Source organism: Mustela lutreola, chromosome 9, assembly GCF_030435805.1.
Source record: "Mustela lutreola isolate mMusLut2 chromosome 9, mMusLut2.pri, whole genome shotgun sequence".
NCBI lineage: Eukaryota > Metazoa > Chordata > Mammalia > Carnivora > Mustelidae > Mustela > Mustela lutreola.
In genome coordinates this window covers 127,978,307-127,995,022 of record NC_081298.1, presented here as the reverse complement: position 1 = coordinate 127,995,022, position 16,716 = coordinate 127,978,307, and the positions used below count along the sequence as shown (strand labels likewise).

The following is a 16,716-nucleotide window of genomic DNA, read 5'->3' as shown; positions in this document are numbered from 1 at the left end:
GCAGACACAAAAGGACAAATACTGTATGATTCTAGTTATGTGGGGTACCTAGACGTCGTTAGCATCAGGAGATAGGAGAGGGAAAAAGACTATTCCAACGGGGTGTGGAGGGTGAGGGGTCACTATGCCTCCAGGGGAACTCTGACCAGGGGATCTGCAACTGTCTCCAAGGTCACGCCAAAAAAAAGGGGGGGGGAGGGCTTTTCTTCCATCGGGATAAGTGAACAAAGCCTCGAAGGAACTGGGTGTGGGGAAGTGGGAGGGGCGGGTAGAGGTGGCCACGATCGCACTGCCCATTAGCGTTTTGCAGGGAGGTGAAATTTCCCCCGAAATTTCAGGAGTGGTGGATGACAAGGGGTTGCAGACCCGCTCAGGCTGAGAGTGGGTCAAAGTTTAGGGGCGTGGTGGAAGGAGAGCAGCTTAACTAAAGTTTGGTCAAGTCAGGGGAGCCCGTATTTCGTCCAGATTGGTCAGTGAGTGCAATCTGTTCACCTGACCATTTACGAGGCAAAAACGAAGGGAATTTGGACGGTCTACGTCTGACCTGTCATAGGTTAAAAACAAGGGGTGAGTCATATCTGAGTTACACCGGGAAGGGTGGTTCCTTGCAGTAAATCCTTTCGGGAGCACAAAAGGGTGGGGGGATTTCTTTCAACGTCGCTTTCCAGAATCACAGGGCTCGGGTTAAGTTCTACGTTGTCACAATGCAGGGACATCTCTCCGCGGACTCAATCGCAGGCTGCGGAGGTACAGAGGTAAGTAGACGCTGGGCTATTCTTTGAGCCCACACCTCGCTCCCAGCATTTTCGGGGCCGGGTGAGAAGGCTGCAGGCAGGAGACTGCCGCCATTACCGCGCGTCAGCTAAGGGCTGAGGAGGCGACAGCGGCGGCGAAGCCAACCGGCCCCGCCCCCCCACCCACCGCGCGCGCTCCCGGGCCTGCGCGGAGCCTGCCCGGCGCGCGCTCGGCGCCCGGCGGCGGAGACCCGGAGAGGCGGGCCGGGTCCCAGCGGCGCGGCCCGCGAGCCTCCGCGGGTCTGGGGGCGGCGGCGCTCCCAGTCTGAGGGGCTCCGGCCCGGCAGCGGCGGTGGCGCCCGCGGCCCCGGAGCGAACCGAGGACCAGGCCGCGAGGCGACAGCGCGGCGCGGCCCCCTCCAGCGGCCGCGCCCAGAGGTGAGTGCGCTGGGGCCGCGCCGCGTTCGGCGGGGTGAGGGGCTGGGACGTCCGCTCCCCGCCGGCCGCGGGCGGGCGTTTTTTCCCAGGCGGGGCGCTGTCCCGGGTTAGGGTGTCGTTGGGTCGTGCGGAGCCGCAGCGCTCTAGACGGTCTCGGTATCGGTGAGCCCGGGGTCCGGGCGGTTTCGTTGACGCTGGAGGCGGCGGCTGGGGCGAGACTCCTGGCCAGTTCAGGTTGAGCCGCGTCTCCGGCCTGCGTCCTGTGCTCGCTTCCTGCGTGGTGGCGACCTCCGAGCCGGCACCGCCGAGGGCTTCCGTTCGGGGTTGGGGTGGGGGGGTTGGAAACTTCAAGTTAGGCGCACTATGCCCCGGTTTCCAAAGGCGTGCGCTGCAGGAGCACGGTGCAGAAGTACCAGGCACGTCTGTTTGGGGTGGCCGTTTCTCGGGTCGCTTCACCACCGAGTCTCCCCCGACAGTCTCTTCGTAGGTTTCGAGTTTGCGTCTTTCCCAGTTTCATTTTGTGTGTGTGTGTGTGTGTGCGTGTGCGCGCGCGCCTTTATACTCGCAGTGTCTCGTTAGCGGTAAGGAACGTTAGGGTGTTGTCCAGCCTGGCTGCTTCCCGTACATCACTTGAGATCACGGAAAATAAGGATAGGAATCGGACAGTCTTTATGGATGTTCGTGTGGAACTGTAAAGTATGACATTGTATGAACGACGTGAAAATCGGCCTCCGTATTTCAAAGTCATGGCTCAGGTGTGTTTGGGGAGTGTTTCACGTGTTTTTAAATTACGGTTTAGTTTTTAAAGGGGGAAGACGCCTTAAAAGTTGATGTTACGTCTGGTGTGTAAATATGCCGGAAGGCGTATTGATTTTAAAGGCAGTTAAATTCGGTGAATATTTGAGCATCTATTTATATCAATGAGGTTAGTGCTAGGCGCTGATGGCGTCCAAAAACGAGATGTTGTGCAGGATGGTGTGCAGGATGGAGAGAGTGATTAATTAAGCAAGCAAGTAGTAATGATACGAGGCCGAATGCAGTATTAACAGAAACTCCTACTTGTTGGGTACTGACTCTTAGCCTTGCACTGTGGTGTACACACGCATACTTAAGTTACTCAGTGCTTAATGTTAATTACTTAATTTATTCAAATTTCTTTTAGTACCTACTGTTTGGTGAGTGGCCATGACAACATGGTGACTCTTGTAAATTTTTTTTTTTTTTTAACACAAATCTCATCATTTGACCCTTGAGCAGTGTGAGTGGGTGGCAGTGTTAGGGGTGCCAGCCCCCACACAGTTGGAGAATCTGTGTATGAATTCTGAGTCCCCCAAAACTTAACTACTTATAGCCTGGTATTGACTGAAAGCCTTAAAGCCAGTTAACACGTATTTTGTATGTTATATGTATTCTGCTGTGTGCTTAATAATAAAGTAAGCTAGAGGAAAGAAAATATTATGGAGAAAATCATCATAAGAGAAAATACATTTACAATGTACTATATGTAGGACATTTATAATATGCTATGCTTATAGATAGTACATTTATAAATGCACTATTTAGAGATAACTGTATTTGTAGAAGAAAATCTTCACATAAAGTAGACTTGGTGCATTTCAAACCTGTATTATTCAAGGCTCCACTGTAAATGCCAGTAAACCTAGACAGAAGCTTAAAAAGGAAGAATATAGTATATTGTGAGAACAGTAAAAAGGGGATAACCAGCTTGGGAAATCAGTTAAAGTTTTCTTAGGAAAGTAATCTTCCAACTAAGATGTTATGGGTAAATAGGAATTGGTGAAAGGTGGCCCCCCAAAGGAGGGAAGAAAGGTCTGGGCGAAGGAAATAGGTTCCCCAGAGGAAGGTTAGGGAAATTTAAGGAACTGAAAGGTCAAAGCAAGTGGAATTTAGTGTGGAATGCAAAAGAGGGCATGAGAGATAATGCCAGGTCTTTTAAGCAGTGTTAAGAATTTGGGACTGACTTTTTTTTTCCTTTACCTTAAAGCTTTATGGTGAAATTTTCACACTATTCAAATGTGATGAGCTAACAGTACAGTGAACTTCTCTATAATATTAACCCAGAATATTTGGACCTTACTTGAAGAGCAGTGAATGGTCATTGAAAGTTTTAAGCCGGGAAGTTTCCGTCAAATTTGTTATTATTATTATTTTTTTAACATTTTATTTATTTATTTGACAGAGAGCACAAGCAGGCAGAGGGGCAGAGGGAAAGGGAGAAGCAGGCTACCCGCTGAGCAGGGAACCCTCAAATTTGTGTCTTATTCAAAAAAGTCACATCTGGCTGGCCTAGTGGTAGAGTATGAGACTCTTGATCTCAAATCCCCTGTTGGAGGTAGTTTATTTATTTGTTTATCTTTTTGAAAAGGGCATCCTGACTCCTGTGTAGAAATTGCCTTGAGGTGGGGGCAAGAATGGAGTGAGGAAACCACCAAGAGATCATATTTGGGCCAAGAGTTGTGGCTGTGTAGAGAGAGCAATATTCTAAGGGAACATAGTTGATCTCTCCTCACTCTGCTAATAATTTTATGTTTAGTCTTTCAGAGAAATTGTGGCAAGTTTTCTTTTTTTTAAGATTTTATTTATTTATTTGACAGAGATCACAGGTAGGCAGAGAAGCAGGCAGAGAGAGGAGGAAGCAGGTTTCCTGCTGAGCAGAGAGCCCGATGTGGGGCTCGATGCTAGGACCCTGGGATCATGACACAAGCCGAAGGCAGAGGCTTTAACCCACTGAGCCACCCAGGCGCCCCTCTGGCGAGTTTTCTAAGGGAATTTGTGTTTGCTCTCAGTTTTGCAAGGTAGATAACACTTCAGAGTGGAGCCCTGGAATGAAAATGTCTTGGTGTCAAAGGATGGCTGCCTTAGAGACTTTGACAGACTCTGCTCAAGTGCCCCTTTCCCCAGTTACTCTTGTCACTTAACACTTTGGTCCTTAGGGGTATTTAACTTTCTCATTAACAGTTTTTCTAGAAGACAAGAAAGTATTTTCAGTTATTCTGATGGCAACAAAGATAAGCTGAAACTTTCCAAAATTTTTCATTTATTATTTAACAGTAAACTAGAATTCTTTAAATACACAAAGTATCTTTTGAAGTGTTTGATTTTGATGCTACTGTGATTTGTTTGCTCTTGGAGGCACTCCCCCATTCCGTAAGTGTAGGTGAAAAGGACTCCACATTGGAAATGTGATCCGTGAGTTCCTTTGTGCTGTGTTTAATGCCAGGAATGGCTTTATCCTTAAGGAGAAACTTCAACTTCTACACAAAGATAGCATACTCCATGGTATATCTTTATATACTTTAATCTTAAAAAAAATGCAGTCTGTCATGTGTGTTTACAAAAATAAGTACAATTGGGGGTGCCTGGGTGGCTCAGTGGGTTAAGCCACTGCCTTCGGCTCAGGTCGTGATCTCAGAGTCCTGGGATCGAGTCCCGCATCGGGCTCTCTGCTCGGCAGGAGCCTGCTTCCTCCTCTCTCTGTGCCTGCCTCTCTGCCTGTTTGTCATCTCTCTCTGTCAAATAAATAAATAAAAAATCTTTAAAAAAAAAAATAAGTACAATTGGTAATATGCAGATTTTTTCTGCTTGAATTCTAATGTATACATTCTTACCAGTCTGAATCTATTTTGACTGGATTTTTTTTCCAATGGATATGTTCCAGAAAGCTCAGTCTAGTCTCTCTCCTGACTGATTTTATCACTGCAGTTGTTGGGAGTAAGTGGGATAATAATTGGGAAGGTGTTTGGTAAACTGTGATACACAATAAAAATATAAGATGGTAGTGGTACTAATTGGAAGGAAACTGAAGTGAAATGAAGGAAATTCTACTCATCTGTCTCTTCTAATACCAAGCTTCATGCTGGTGACAGACATTTGTCAGATGGCTTTTTATATTCTCTGTAGTACAGTGCGTGACTTAGGTTCATTTGTGTCACATGACTGTGATGACTGTAGTTGACTCAGCTGACACAAATAGATTTTACATGGTTTATTGCATATTACTCATTTATGATAAATAACCTAAAATAATGATGACTTTTTTTTTTTTTAAAGATTTTATTTATTTATTTGACAGATTACAAGTAGGCAGAGAGGCAGGCAGAGTGAGGGGGAGAAGCAGGCTCCCCGCTGAACAGAGAACCTGATACAGGCTGGATCCTAGGACCCTGAGATTATGACCTGAGCTGAAAGCAGAGGCTTAACTCACTGAGCCACCTGGGCACCTCTGATGACTCTTTAAATAATGACTTTAGGTCCATCTTAGAGTTGGTTTTTACTTTGTAATTTTTTTTTTTAACGATTTTATTTATTTATTTGACCGAGAGAGATCACAAGTAGACAGAGAGGCAGGCAGAGAGAGAGAGGGAAGCAGGCTCCTCGCTGAGCAGAGAGCCCAATGCGGGACTCAATCCCACGACTCTGAGATCATGACCTGAGCCCAAGGCAGCGGCTTAACCCACTGAGCCACCCAGGCGCCCTTACTTTGTAATTCTATGCCATTTGCTAATTCAGTATATTTACTCAGTATATTTATTAATTTAGTATATTTTTCTTGTTAGTTTGTAAATCCCTAGGCGACTGTATCTGTCCTAATTACCCTTCTTTCATTAATTCTAAACCAGTGCCTTGCACATAGAGGTTCAGTAAATAGATAAAGGTTTTAAAAGGTTTAATTAGTGAAATCAAAACTAAAAGATCAAAGTAAATCAGAGAAAGGCAATTATCCCATGACCTCACTGGTAGGAGGAATTTAAAAAACAAAACAGGATCCTAGGGGAAGAGAGGAAAAAATAAAATAAGATGAAATCAGAGAAGGAGAAAAACCATAAGAGACTTTTTTTTACTAAAGATTTTATTTTATTTTTATTTGACACAGAGAGGGTGAGTGAGTGGCACGCAGAGGGAGAGGGAGAGGCAGATTCCCTTCCTAGCACAGAATCCCTTCCTAGATTCTCTTCCTAGTAGAGAGCCGGATGTCGGGCTCCATCCCAGTTTCAAGATCAGCCCAGCCACCCAAGTGCCCCACCATAAGAGACTCTTAATCATAGGAAACAAACTGAGGGCTGCTGGAGGGGAGATGGGTGGGGGGATGGGGTAACTGGGTGATGGACATTAAGGAGGGCGTGTGATATAATGAGCACTGGGTATTATATAAGACTGATGAATCATTGAGCTCTACCTACCTCTGAATCAGTAATCTGTTATATGTTAATTAATTGAATTTAAGTTAAAAAATAATAATAAAAAATAAACTTAACATGGTTTAAAGTAAGTGCTTCAAAAAACAAAAACAAACCCCTGGGAGCGCCTGGGTGGCTCAGTGGGTTTCTGCCTTCTGCTGAGGTCATGATCTCAGGGTCTGGGGATGGAGCCCTGTCTCAGGCTCTCTGCTCAGCAGGAGGCCTGCTTTCCCTCCCCGCCATGTCCTCTCCTTCCTCCTTGTGGTCTCTCTCTCTGTCAAATAAAAGAATAAAAACAAACCCCTAAACTAAAAGTTCAAAGCTGTGTCGAAATTAAAACTTTAGTGTAAGCCTGAAGATGTTTCTTAACTGATCCTTGTAACAGATTATGACAGAGTAACAGGAAAAGAGAAAGGAGCAAACATTATTGTATTCTTAGTATTTAATTGAGTCCTCAAAACAACCTTATAAGGATGAAAATCATCTCCATGTTACAGGTTTAGGGTTAGAGAGGTGAATAACAACAGTCACCCAGCTCAAAAATGATGTAGTCAGAATTCCATTACAAGTTGGTTTGACTCTAAGGTCATCTTCGTTCTCTGTTGGTGTCATAAAACAAGTAAAAACAATTCATTAGTAGTTTGTGACTATAACATAATGAAAGATATTAGCGATTTGCTGGAAAACAATAACCTGTTAAAGGGAAACGTAGCAAAATACTTCAGGGATGGCTCCTCTTGGTTTTGCACTTGGCAAGGCAGTGTGGAAAAAACAGGAAATGTGTAAGTCATAATACATGTCCTCAAGGATCTTAGATCCAGCTAAAAAAGGTAAAAGAGACAACAGTAAACAGTCTCAGAAAATATGATTTAAATACCAAAAACTACGATTTAGGAGAAGAATATTAATATCGATTTAATATTTTACCTTTATGATAGTTGTGGGACTTGAAGGATAATTAGGATTTGAATACCCAGAAGGCTGGTTACATTATGAACAAAGAAGTGTTATAAACATGTTATGTTTATGACACAGTAAAGATCATATCTAAACTAAGGGATTATGTTAGAGTAGTTGAAAATAATGTTAGAAACAGTACCCACCAGGATATAATGTCCTCAACGGTTGGAATCTTTGTCTACTTGGTTCTGTATGTATCCCAAGCACCTAGAATCATACCTGGTATATAGTAGGTGCTGAATAAATACACATTTTTAATGCTTTTAATGTATAATTAATATGCAATAAAATGCACATATTTAAGACATACCATTTTTTTAAAGACATACCATTTATTAAATATTTTTACCTGAATTAGTTTTCAATTCTGTAATGCCCTTTTTAAAAAAGATTTTATTTATTTATTTGAGAGAGAGCCTGAGCATGCTGGAGCAGTGGGAGGAGCAGAGGGAGAAGAACAAGCAGACTTGCACTGAACCCGGAGCCCTATGTGAGACTCCATCCCACAGCCCTGAGACCATGACCCAAGCCAAAATCAGGTCAGACACCCAACCAGCAGCCACCCAGGCATTTCATAATGCTTTATTTCTTTAAAAAAAAAAAAGTAAGTAAGTCAAAATGAAAACTTCCCTGACATCTGACTGGTTGAGATGGCTGTTTATATTTTTCTCTATTTTGTGTATGTTTGAAAGGGAAGAATTTTAAAGGGAAGCAATTAAATAAAGGTTTAGAAATATGAAATTTGAAGGACAAAGTCTTAGGAGAAAAAAATTAGTGGACATGAAATTCTGCTTTTCTGAATATGTTTTTAATTTGATTTTGCTTTGCAGTTTTAAAAAATTAGAATAATATAGGGACGCCTGGGTGGCTCAGTTGGTTGAGCCACTGCCTTCGGCTTGGGTCATGATCCCAGCGTCCTGGGATCGAGTCCCACATCGGGCTCCTTGCTCAGTGGGAGCCTGCTTCTCCATCTGCCTCTGCCTGCCACTCTGCCTGTGCTCACTCTGACAAATAAATAAATAAAATCTTAAAAAAAAAAAAAGAATAACATATACATATATTTTAAAAGATAGTAGTGTTAGAAAACTAAAAATGCTCCCATTCCCTTTCGCTAAGTACAACGGCTTTGAACTCATAGCTGTTTTTTCTGTTACTTAAAATCATATATATATTTTTTAAAGATTTTATTTATTTGTCAGAGTGAACACGCTGAGCAAGGAGCCCAATGTGGGACTCAATCCCAGGATGCTGGGATCACGACCTGGGCCGAAGGCAGCCGCTTAACCAACTGAGCCACCCGGGCGTCCCACAATCATATTTCTAAACAACGTGTACAGTTGGAGTTATTTTTTTTTTTTTTTTTAAGATTTTTATTTATCCATTTGACAGAGAGAGATCACAAGTAGGCAGAGAGGCAGGCAGAGAGAGAGAGAGGAGGAAGCAGACTCCCCGCCGAGCAGAGAGCCCGATGCGGGACTCGATCCCAGGACCCTGAGATCATGACCCGAGCCGAAGGCAGCGGCTTAACCCACTGAGCCACCCAGGCACCCCAGTTGGAGTTATTTTTGAACATTGCCTTAAATATTGCTATTAGGATAGATAACCATTTTAGCTTTCTTATGTTTGGCCCCCCCCTTACTTTCTCATATCCTCTTAATGGTTTTATTTTTATTTATTTGTTTATTTTTTTAAAAGATTTTATATATTTGACAGAGATTACAAGTAGACAGAGAGGCATGCAGAGAGAGAGGAAGGGAAGCAGGCTCCCTGCTGAGCAGAGAGCAGATGCGGGACTCCATGCAGGGCTCAATCCCAGGACGCTGGCATCAGGATCCGAGCCGAAGGCAGAGGCTTTAACCCACTGAGCCACCCAGGCGCCCCTCTCTTAATGGTTTTAGCTCATATGTTTTCTTTACAATAAGTAAAGAAGTAACAGGAAAAGAGAAAGGAGCAAACATTATTGTATTCTTAGTATTTATTTGAGTCCTCAAAACAACCTTATGAGGATGAAAATCATCTCCATGTTACAGGTTTAGGGTTAGAGAGGTGAATAACAACAAAGTCACCCAGCTCAAAAATGATGTAGTCAGAATTCCATTACAAGTTGGTTTGACTCTAAGGTCATCTTCGTTCTCTGTTGGTGTCATAAAACAAGTAAAAACAATTCATTAGTAGTTTGTGACTATAACATAATGAAAGATAAGTAAAAATAAGTAAAAATATACACTATTTTCTTTTTTTTTTCTTTTCCTTTAGACCTCAGGTCCATCCCCAGTTCAAAGATGGGGCTTGTATTTATCCAATAAATGTAATAAACATTGTAAACTTGAAAGAACATTGATAATACTGTGTCTTGTATTTAACAATCATTTTTAATGGCTGCATTTAAAAATATATATTTTTTAAAGATTTTACTTATTTATTTAACAGAGAGAGAGAGAGATCACAACTAGGCAGAGAGGCAGGCAGAGGGCTCTTTGCTGAGCAGAGAGCCTGATGTGGGGCTCCATCCCAGGACCCTGAGATCATGACCTGAGCTGAAGGCAGGGGCTTATTAACCCACCGAGCCACCCAGGCGCCCCTAATGGCTGCATTTTTAAAGCATATAGTTTACATATAATCTAATCTATGAATTTTATAATCTGTATAAATTATTGATACAAAAAATCTTCTTCTCTGATTTATTACTTGGTAAATCTAATGCCTAATCAGATGCCTTCCATAAAATTAATATTGAGCAAGATTCTTTGAATGAAATGGTCTCTTTGCATTTTTAAGTTTAGAGAATAATTTGAAAAGCATTCCTGGAAGGAAAAAAAGTCTTTTAGAAATAGAAACACTCGATAGAGTAGAGACATCCAGTTTGCCTTAGTTGTTGGATGCCATAGTCTTGGGTGCTGTGGCTCTAGTGACTCCTACCCTACCCTCGAGCTACAAGGCCGAGAGTCTGGAATGCCATTGATGGTGCTGTCCCTCCTCGCTTGGTATTCCACACTCACTCCTCAGCCCCTTTGCATTTCCTCCTTTTTCCTCGCCTTTCTGTTTCCCCTTGTCTTTCAGAGTTCTTCACAATTTTCTCATGAAAAGGTTAAGAAATAAATCTGCTATCAATTTATATTCAATTCATAATTAAAGCTAGAGGTGTCTAAAACAACTTTAGGGGATATTTTCCAGAGCAGAGCCCACTATCCTTCATTAATTCTTAACAAAACAAAGGCTAAGTGGGGAATTAGTGCTCAACACAAATTGCTATGGTTTTTGGCCCAGCTCCATTAGCGGGCCCTGAGATCATTCAGACGGATTTTTCTATCTGGTGAAAGGCTGCTGCACTAGATCCTTAGTTACCAGATTAAGTACCTCCAGATACATTGGAGACTTTTTCTTTTTTTGAGAGAGAGCTTTTTACATGGTAGCAGTGGATTGCTTCTTGTGGCCATTTTCTCTTTCTCATGGCTTTAGGATGGGTCTGGTGGGTATTATTTTGCAGATTTGTCTTCTATTCAAACATGCTTACATTTTTAAATAAAGGTACACTAACATGTTGTAGAAATACTCATATAGTCTTCACACTGATTTTCCACATTTTTGGGAATTTAAAGGAACAAAAAAGTAAGCCGTATATACAGAATTTATCCACCGTAGCTATTATTTGTTAGGAAAAATTGAAAGCAAACTAAATTCCCAGTAGTCATGGTATAGCTGGCTAATGGGATAATTTGTATCCTTTAAAAATAGTTATGAAGTAGTTTATATAGCCGAATGGAAAAAGACAGCATAGATATGAAAAATAAACAAAAATCATTCATATACTAGCAGTTCATTTGAATGTGTATGAAAAATGGAGAGGAAGAAGCAAAAGTTTAGGGGTAATAAAAGTATGGATTATTTTCTCTCTTTTCCCAAACTTTCCATATTAGTGTTTTGCCTTTATAATAAAATATTGTGAGAACTAAGCAAACAAATCAATGTTTAAGGTAGTCCAAGCCATCTGTCCACTGAGAGGTCCTGGAAACAACACACAGTAGAAAAAACATACATGCCAAACACCCAGATCTTGATTTCTAAATACAGTAAAAAAAAAGGAGGGGGGCGGGGGCGGCGCCTGTGTGGCTCAGTCAGTTAAGCATCTGCCTTTAGCTCAGGTCAAGATCCCAGGAGTCCTGGGATTGAGCCCTGTGGCAGCCTCCTTTTCCTTCTCCCTCTGCCTGTGGCTCCCCCTGCTTGTACTCTTTCTCTGTGTCAAATAAGTAAATCTTAAAAAAAAAGAAAAAAGTAACCATGGCTCCTTAGAGGTAAGTCTGTTTCCAAGGCTGAGGCAGAGAAAGAACAAATGATCCTAGAGCATATTCTTGCTCCAGAAATTAAGAAGATGCTTATAGGATGATAAATACGTATCAGAAGGACATCGCACTGAAGGGATCCCCACTGGACAAATCTGGGAAATGGAACATTGAAATAAATGGTGATATTAGTGAGTTATAACTCATTGACTAGGGGCGCCTGGGTGACTAAGTGGGTTAAAGCCTCTGCCTTCGCTCAGGTCATGATCCCAGGTCCTGGGATAGAATCCTGCATCGGACTCTCTGCTCTGCAGGGAGCCTGCAGAGGCTCCTCTCTCTCTGCCTGCCTCTCTGCCTACTTGTGATCTCTGTCTGTCAAATAAATAAATAAAATCTTAAAAAAAAAAAAACTCATTGACTAAAAAACCCATGAGTTCATACTCTTAGATCTAAAAAAAAAAAAGTAATAAATAAGGAAAAGATGGACTATTAAGTAAACTTAACAGTCATGTGGAGTCCCTGTAACTAAGATTAAGTTCCAAATATATCTAAATATAAAATTTTGAAATTAAAGTTGAGGGGCTGCCTGGGTGGCTAGTTGGTTAAGCGCCTGCTTTAGGCTTAGGTCATGCATGATTCCAGGATGCTGGGATTGAGCCCCACGTTGGGCACATTGGGGTCCCTGCTCAGCCCACGTCTTTTTCTCCCCACTGCTCATTCTGTCATGCTCTCTCTCAAATAAATAAAATCTTCTAAAACAATTTATATTGTGGGGGCACCTGGTGGCTCGGTGGGTTAAGCCTCTGCCTTCAGCTCAGGTTATGGTCTCGAGGTCCTGGGATTGAGCCCTGCATAGGGCTTTTTGCTCAGCGAGGAGCCTGCTTGCCTGTCTCTCTCTGCCTGCCTCTCTACCTACTTGTGATCTCTCTGTCAAATAAATAAATAAAATCTTTTTAAAAAAAATTTATATTGAGGGTCACTGCAGAATGGGAAAATAGGCAGTTGCAAGTTCATGTTCCCCCAGAAACATGAAAAACATGCATTAACTGTTAGGACCAAGTTAGAACTCTGGAAGGTAGTTCTTGCTGAATCAAGAAAAATGCAGCTTGGCGCCTGGGTGGCTCAGTGGGTTAAGCCGCTGCCTTTAGCTCAGGTCATGATCTCAGGGTCCTGGGATTGAGTCCCACATCGGGCTCTCTGCTTGGCGGGGAGTCTGCTTCTCTCTCTCTCTCTCTCTGCCAGCCTCTCTACCTATCTGTGATCTCTCTCTGTCAAATAAATAAATAAATAAAAATAAAAATGCAACTTAAGAACAACAGGCAGTGGGGGTGCCTGGGTGGCTCAGTGGGTTAAGCCTCTGCCTTCGGCTCAGGTCATGATCCTGGAGTCCCAGCATCAGGTCCCGCATCGGGCTCCCAGCTCCATAGGGAGTCGCTTCTCCCTCTTATGCTTCTCCCCTCTCATGCTCTCTCTCACACTCTCTTTCTCTCTCAAATAAATAAATAAAATCTTAAAAAAAAAAACAGGCAAAATACATAAAAATTGGGCAAAGGACTTGAATAGATTTTCTCCAAAGAAGATAGACAGATGGCCAATAAGTACATGTAAAAAAGATGCTCGACATCTAGTCACAATGACATGCACTTTATTAGGATGGGTATTATTTAATAAAATAATTAATAAATAAAATAATTATTTAATAAAATGATGGCTCAGTGGGTTAAAGCCTCTCTGCCTTCAGCTCAGGTTGTGATCCCAGAGTCCTGGGATCGAGCCCTGTATCGGGCTCTCTGCTCAGCGGGGAGCCTGGTCCATCCCACCCACCCCCGCCTCTCTGCCTACTTGTGTTCTCTGTCAAATAAATAAATAAATAAATAAAAAGCTTTAAGAAAACCCCCCAAAACAAAAAAAAAAAAAAACCACACATACAAAAAACCAAAATAATATTAGCAAGGATGTGGAGAAATTAGAATCCTGGTACATTGTTGGTGGGTATACAGAATTATTCACAGTAGCCAGAGGTGTAAACAGTCGAAATGTCCACGAACAAATGAATGTGTAGGGGTGCCTGGCTGGCTCAGTAGGTGCCAGCCAGAAGGTGCCTGCCTTCCTTTCAGGTCATAATCCCAGGGTCATGGGATCTAGCCCCACATCTGGTCTCCGGCTCAGAGGGAGTCTGCTGCTCCTCCTCCCTGCCCCTCCCCCTTGCTCATGCGTGTGCGCACAGTGCTAATAAATAAAATCTTGAAAAAAAAGCCAGATGAATGTGTAAACAAAATGTATATACATATAGTGGAATATTAGCCATAAAAAGGAATGAATTTATGTTAAGTGAAATAAGCCAGACACAAAAGGACAAATGTACAATTCTGTTTATGTGAAATACAAGGCAAATTGATGAAGGCAGAAGGTAAAATATGGGTTACCAGGCCTGGGAAGAGAGAGGAATAGAGAATTATTTTTTAATGGGTACAGAGTTTCTTTTTGGTAAGTGGAAAGAGTCTTGGAAATGGATAGTGGTAATGATTGTACAACATTTGTGGATGTAATTCATACCACTGAATTGTATACGTACTGTACGTCTTGTCAGTTTGCTTGAATTGTAAGAATGAGAATAAAAATGTTTCATTCACTTTTGTGAATGAAATTTTTATCATAATTCTTAAGAAAGAGTTCTAAAAGGAAAAAAAAATTTCTTGTTGGAAGATTATTAGACTCCCAAAATATATTTTTCATTTCTGTTTTACTCTGTAGATGGAAATGACAGCTTTGAGTTCGGTCACATAAGTTCTTAAGACCCTTTCATACTACTTCGGGGATACCTAATAGTTTATGTTAAAGATTATTAATGCATATATAAGAATGAATTTACTTTAAGTACTCAGTTGAGGACTTTAACTTTTGTTTGTTTTTACTTTTGCAGTAAGGCAAGAGAATGAAAGAAGTAGATAATCTCGAAAGTATAAAAGAAGAATGGTAAGTTAATTCAAACTTTGCATTTCTTTGTTATTAATGCATTTCTTAGCATCTCTTTTTGCATTTCACTGACAAATGTAAGTTTTCTTTTTTTTTTTTTTTTTAAAGATTTTATTTATTTACTTGACAGAGATCACAAGTAGACAGAGAGGTAGGCAGAGAGAGAGGAGAAAGCAGGCTCCCCGCTGAACAGAGAGCCTGATGCAGGGCTCAATCCCAGGACTCTGGGATCACGACCTGAGCAGAAGGCTTATTAGGCTTTAACCCACTGAGCCACCCAGGCGCCCCTATAGTAAGTTTTCATTATGATTCTCTTTCAGTTAAATAGCTAATGGAAATATTTTTTTTTTATTGGTAATGCAATTAAAAAAAAAAGATTTTATTTATTTATTTGACAGACAGAGAAGGAACACAAGTAGGGGGATTGTGGGTGTGGGAAAGGAAGTAGGCTTCCCGCAGAGCAGGGTGTCTGATGTGGGGCTGGATTCCAGAACCCTGGGATCATAACCTGAGCAGAATGCAGATGCTTAATGACTGAGCCACCCTGGCATCCTTAAAGTAAATTTTTTTTTTTTTTTAAAATCAAAGCTGCATTGTAAATGGTTTTGTTACTGAAACAGTTAACTTTCTCTTTGTTTGCATATTCTGTTGTTTCAGGGAGAAATTCAAGTAGCTGTTCACTTTTTTAGTCTCTTATGTTGTATTGCCTTGGAGTTGTAGTGGAAATACAAAGGCTCTGGAGTCAGAAAAACCTAAGCTTTGGCGGCACCTGGGTGGTTCAGTTGGTTAAGTGGCTGCCTTTGGCTCAGGTCATGATCCCAGGGTCCTGGGATTGAGCCCTGCCTTGGGCTCCCTACTCGGTGGAGAGCCTGCTTCTCCCTCCTCCTCTACCTGCTGCTCTGCCACTCTGCCTACTTATACTCTTTCTCTCTGTCAAATAAATAAAATCTTTAAAAAAAAAAAAAAAAAGAATTCTTCAAAAGAAAAGAAAAGAAAAATCCCAAGTTTGAATCCCATTGCTGTCTTTACTACCCTCTTTGGCCTTAGAGCAACTTAGGTAGTAGCTCCTTTGAGCTTCTGTATCTTACCTACATAACAGAGGGGAGGGGGTACATCTGTGTTTGTCCCTGAAAGGTTTTTATGAGAATTAGATAGCTGGCATAAAGCACTCAGAACGGTATTAGCACAGGGGCCTGGATGGTTCTGTTGGTGGTGTGCGAACTCTTGATCTCAGGCTTGTGAACAATTTAATTATTTGAGAGAGAAAGAGAGAGAATGCATGGGATGGGGGGTTTCAGAGCAGGGAAAAGAGAGAGACTCTCAAGCCAACTCTCTGATGAGCACAGAGCGGCATGTGGGGCTCAATCTCATAAGGTTTCTATCATGACCTGAGCTGAAATCAAGAGTTGGACTTGGCTTGGATCATATCCTGAGCCAAAATCAGCAGTTGGATGCTTAAACAACTGAGCCACCCAGGGGCCTCTAAAATAAAATCTTTTTTTTTTATTTGACGGAGAGACAGAGAGATCACAAGTAGGCAGAGAGGCAGGCAGAGAGAGAGAGAAGAAGGGAAGAAGGCGCCCCACTGAGCAGAGAGCCCCATGTGGGGCTGGATCCCAGGACCCTGGGATCATGACCTTAACCATAGGCAGAGGCTTTAACCCACTGAGCCACCCAGGTGCCCTTAAAATAAATTCTTTTAAAAATAGTAATAATAGCATGTAGTAGAGACACAGTAAATGGTAGGTGCAAAGGCTGTGGTTCTTACCAATATAGATTATTTTATATTCACTTATCTGAGGAGAAATGTTTATTTTTGTATTATACTGTTTTATTTATTTATTTATTTATTTAAAGATTTTATTTATTTATTTGACAGAGATCACAAGTAGGTAAAGAGGCAGGCAGAGAGAGAGAGAGAGAGAGGAGGAAGCAGGCTCCCTGCTGAGCAGAGAGCCTGATGCGGGGCTTGATCCCAGGACCCTGGGATCATGACCTGAGCTGAAGGCAGAGACTTTAACCCACTGAGCCACCCAGGCGCCCCTTATGCTATTTATTTTAAATACTTGAGGTAAATGTCCATTTAAGGAGACAGACAGCAATTTCATACTTAAAATAGTAAATGCTTCT

The 16,716-nt window shown here is 42.0% G+C and overlaps 1 protein-coding gene across 1 annotated transcript in view; it reads left to right on the top strand.

Annotated features, from left to right (window-relative positions):
* Positions 1-1,039: 1,039 nt before the first annotated feature.
* Positions 1,040-16,716, top strand: part of UBXN2A (UBX domain protein 2A) — a 53,374-nt gene continuing 37,697 nt past the window's right edge. Inside the window, exons 1-2 of the mRNA XM_059132519.1 lie at positions 1,040-1,172; positions 14,534-14,586. Coding sequence (XP_058988502.1) covers positions 14,546-14,586 — 41 coding nt within the window. The 5' untranslated portion in view covers positions 1,040-1,172; positions 14,534-14,545. The remainder of the gene's footprint in view (positions 1,173-14,533; positions 14,587-16,716) is intronic.